At 34.1% G+C, this 3,388-nt stretch overlaps 1 protein-coding gene across 1 annotated transcript; it reads left to right on the top strand.

The window, feature by feature from the left end:
* The first annotated feature begins 1,602 nt into the window (after positions 1–1,602).
* Positions 1,603–3,360, top strand: LOC127948371 (uncharacterized). The gene is made up of 3 exons (XM_052544799.1): positions 1,603–1,664; positions 2,987–3,031; positions 3,139–3,360. Exons 1-3 carry the CDS (start codon positions 1,614–1,616, stop codon positions 3,358–3,360), a joined length of 318 nt encoding a protein of 105 aa, XP_052400759.1. The 5' UTR covers positions 1,603–1,613.
* Positions 3,361–3,388: the final 28 nt, after the last annotated feature.

Here is a 3,388-nt window from a genome sequence, read left to right on the forward strand (position 1 = left end):
CCATAAGTAATAAGTATGTATTTTGCCAATGCATTTATCCAAACGACCATTTGACATAATTTTTCATTTAATGATTTAGTTAGTTTCTTACAGTATGGCAACCTGGCGTTAAATGTCCCTGTATTGGAGCACTGTATCAAGGCACCTACTAAGTTTACGACCCATTCTTTCACTTCTCTTCTCCTTGAGATATATCTGCTGCCATTATTTTATATAGCTTCTGCATATCAGTGTTTTTTTTTTTTTACTTTGTCTTTAGATACAGAGAGATACGTAGACATGGCTCGTCTTGCAGTAAATCCATGATTATCAGAGATTAGCTAATCCTCTGTAGCAATGTGTCCAGGAAGTTTTTAAGATGTTCCATAAGATGTCACAATTGCACAAACTGACAATGAGCTTTTGGGGATTTGGGGGATTTTAAGGATTACAGCATGACTAAATATTGTCCATATAGATTAAGGTTGTACAATAAGTAAAAAAGTAAATGCATGTGCTAGAACTCTTGGATCAGTCAATGCGAGTGCTTTTTGCTGGAGGGGCTGGGATAAATCTCAGTCTATTCACATTTCCTTCAGGATATCAAGTGTGCTGCAGGAGTGTAAGTATGGATAAATACACTTCACTATTTTTGCTACTTTGAGTTAACGTTATCTTCATTGACTGTATTGAAGTATAGGGAAGACTAAGGCAAGGAGTCACACTTTTTACTCCAGTGAATGTTTCTTAGTGTTGGTTAAGTTTTGAATATATATATATATATATATATATATATATATATATATATATATATATATATATATATATATATATATATATATATATATATATATATATATATATATATATATATATATATATATATATATATATATATACAGTATATAAAAAAAGGGTTTTCGTTTAAAAACAAGAAGAAGCTGCTGAACATTTTCAGTGACAACAGGATGTCACTTAAAATGAGGCAAATTGTAAAGATAGATTTCACCATTTAAACAGCTTATTATATGCTTTTTGGCATAACTGAAACAGGAAAACAATAATAAAGTTTTTAAAGAAACTGTTTTTGTTATGTAAAACTATAATAGTATCTCAATGATACTGAAATTACCCAGCAGATAACCAACAAATATTATGTTATACACATTTTTTTTTTTTTTTTTACATTTAAAACAATGTTTCTTACCTTTAAAATAAATGTGACATTTTCCCCCAGCCTGACATGAAATGTGGAAATATTCTTGTTTTCATTATTCACCCAATGTTACTTTAAACTATTATGGTTTTAAAGTACGATTCACACTAGAGATATTATAAGAATATAATTTTACCATTTTGTTTGTATTAAAAATTGTTGACATTTGTTTCCCTCAAGCTCTTTTTTTTGCTCATGAGTGACTCTATGTGGCTAACTATAGTACTTGCATGTAAAACATGTTGCTGTCTTTAAACCTTGTGTTTGAGTCTTATGAGTGTACACTTAAAATCAATGGTCTGTTAAATATCAGTATATCAGTATTACTGAATTGCTATTAATAATGGTCTCACTGTGATTTTATATGACCTCTTTTTTTCTCTCTCCCTAAATAAGGTTAAAAACGTGTCATCACAAAATGAACAGTCTCATTTTACTGACCATGCTGTGGCTCATTCCCTCTGGAGCCGTAAGTTAATATTGTTTTTGAAAGATGCTTCTACTATCATAGGAGTTTTCTATCACGTCTTATAATGCTAATGTACAGTGCCAGTAAAGTGACTTGTTCGGTTTAGTTAGTGTTGTCGTGGCCTTGAAATAATAACTTGTGGGAATGTGATAATATGTCGTGGCCAAGGGATATTAATTTGTGGGAACATCATATTAACTCGTGGGAACGTCATATTATGTCGTGGCCACGAGATCATTTTGTTGTGGTAACGACATCCTTATGTCGTGGCCTCGAGATGCTATGTTGAGGGAACAACATCCATTTCTTGTGGCCACGACTTCTTATGTTGAGGGAATGATATGTTTTTCTCGTGGACACGAGTTTAATGTGTAAACAAACCTGAGTGACCATAGCAACCCAGGATTATCAGAAATGGATTAATTCATATTTTATTTTGATTTAAGTAATTATTATATTAACCATATGCTCTGGCTACCGGGCTGTATTACATGCGATCGTCAGCATTCAAATGAAGTTTATCATACATAAATATGACATGTGCATAATAAAATATAAAAACTTTTTTTTATCCATCCTACAGTCTTGTAAGTCCATTAACTGATAGTACTTCCCACGTAATATGTGTACATTATTATTATTATTAGCCTTATATTATTGGTTATATATATTTTTTATTTCGTTTATATAAATTTTTTTGCTTCAATTTCGATCTCTTTACTTAACATTCTGAATACTTTTGTAAATAGTAGCATACTGTAAATGCTCAACATTAACATAAAATGTCATAAATGCATAGATTTTATATGTATAAATAATATAATAATTTCTTAATTCAAAATAAAATATGAATGAATCCATCTCTGATAGGCGTATTCCTGGGTTGCTATGGTCACGCAGGTTTGTTTACGCATTAAACTCGTGTCCACGAGAAAAACACATCGTTCCCTCAACATAAGAAGTCGTGGCCACAAGAAATGGATGTTGTTCCCTCAACATAGCATCTCGAGGCCACGACATAAGGATGTCGTTACCTCTACAAAATGATCTCGTGGCCACGACATAATATGACGTTCCCATGAGTTAATATGACGTTCCCACAAATTAATATCCCTTGGCCACGACATATTATCACGTTCCCACAAGTTATTATTTCGTGGCCATGACAAAACTAAGTAAACTGAACAAGTCACTTTACAGGCAAATGAAATTAATGTGACATAACCGACCAACCCTGCTCATTTAAGCCTCAAACAACATTGTATGATACTTTATTAAATGATATATGAAAATAATATAATGACATTTCATATTCCTCACAGCTCTGTCACCGCTATAAACCCTGGAGCTCCTCTGGCAGTGATGAGGTAAACTCAAAGTGCTCCCAAAAAATAAAAGTACATTTTTTAAAATTGCATAATGTCCTCAAATTGATCCAGATAATGTGTTATTGTTCATAATATCTTTGCTCTAGAGGATCTATAGGCCCTATTTTCCTGGAGGTCACTACTATGTGAGGCCTGGACCTCTGTTTCCCTTTCTATGGTCTCTCCTGCCTCGTCCAGTCCCGGCCCCAGCCCCGGCCCCGGCTCCGGCACCAGCCCCGGCTCCTTCCCCCGCCCTGACTCCTGCCCCAGCAGCCACAGCCTCAACCAGACCCCCAGTCATCAGCACAACTGTCCGAGGAGATGGTTGACAATTGAACTGGAGTTGTTTTAGCTGAA

Source organism: Carassius gibelio, chromosome B1 (genome assembly GCF_023724105.1).
Source record: "Carassius gibelio isolate Cgi1373 ecotype wild population from Czech Republic chromosome B1, carGib1.2-hapl.c, whole genome shotgun sequence".
NCBI lineage: Eukaryota > Metazoa > Chordata > Actinopteri > Cypriniformes > Cyprinidae > Carassius > Carassius gibelio.

Bases quoted from the DNA above. Each gene is read 5' to 3' on its own strand.
- LOC127948371 (XM_052544799.1), top strand. From the start codon at position 1,614: ATGAACAGTCTCATTTTACTGACCATGCTGTGGCTCATTCCCTCTGGA. The intron at 1,665-2,986 runs GTAAGTTAATAT...TATTCCTCACAG, and splicing joins GGCTCATTCCCTCTGGAGCC to CTCTGTCACCGCTATAAACC. The intron at 3,032-3,138 runs GTAAACTCAAAG...TCTTTGCTCTAG, and splicing joins GCTCCTCTGGCAGTGATGAG to AGGATCTATAGGCCCTATTT.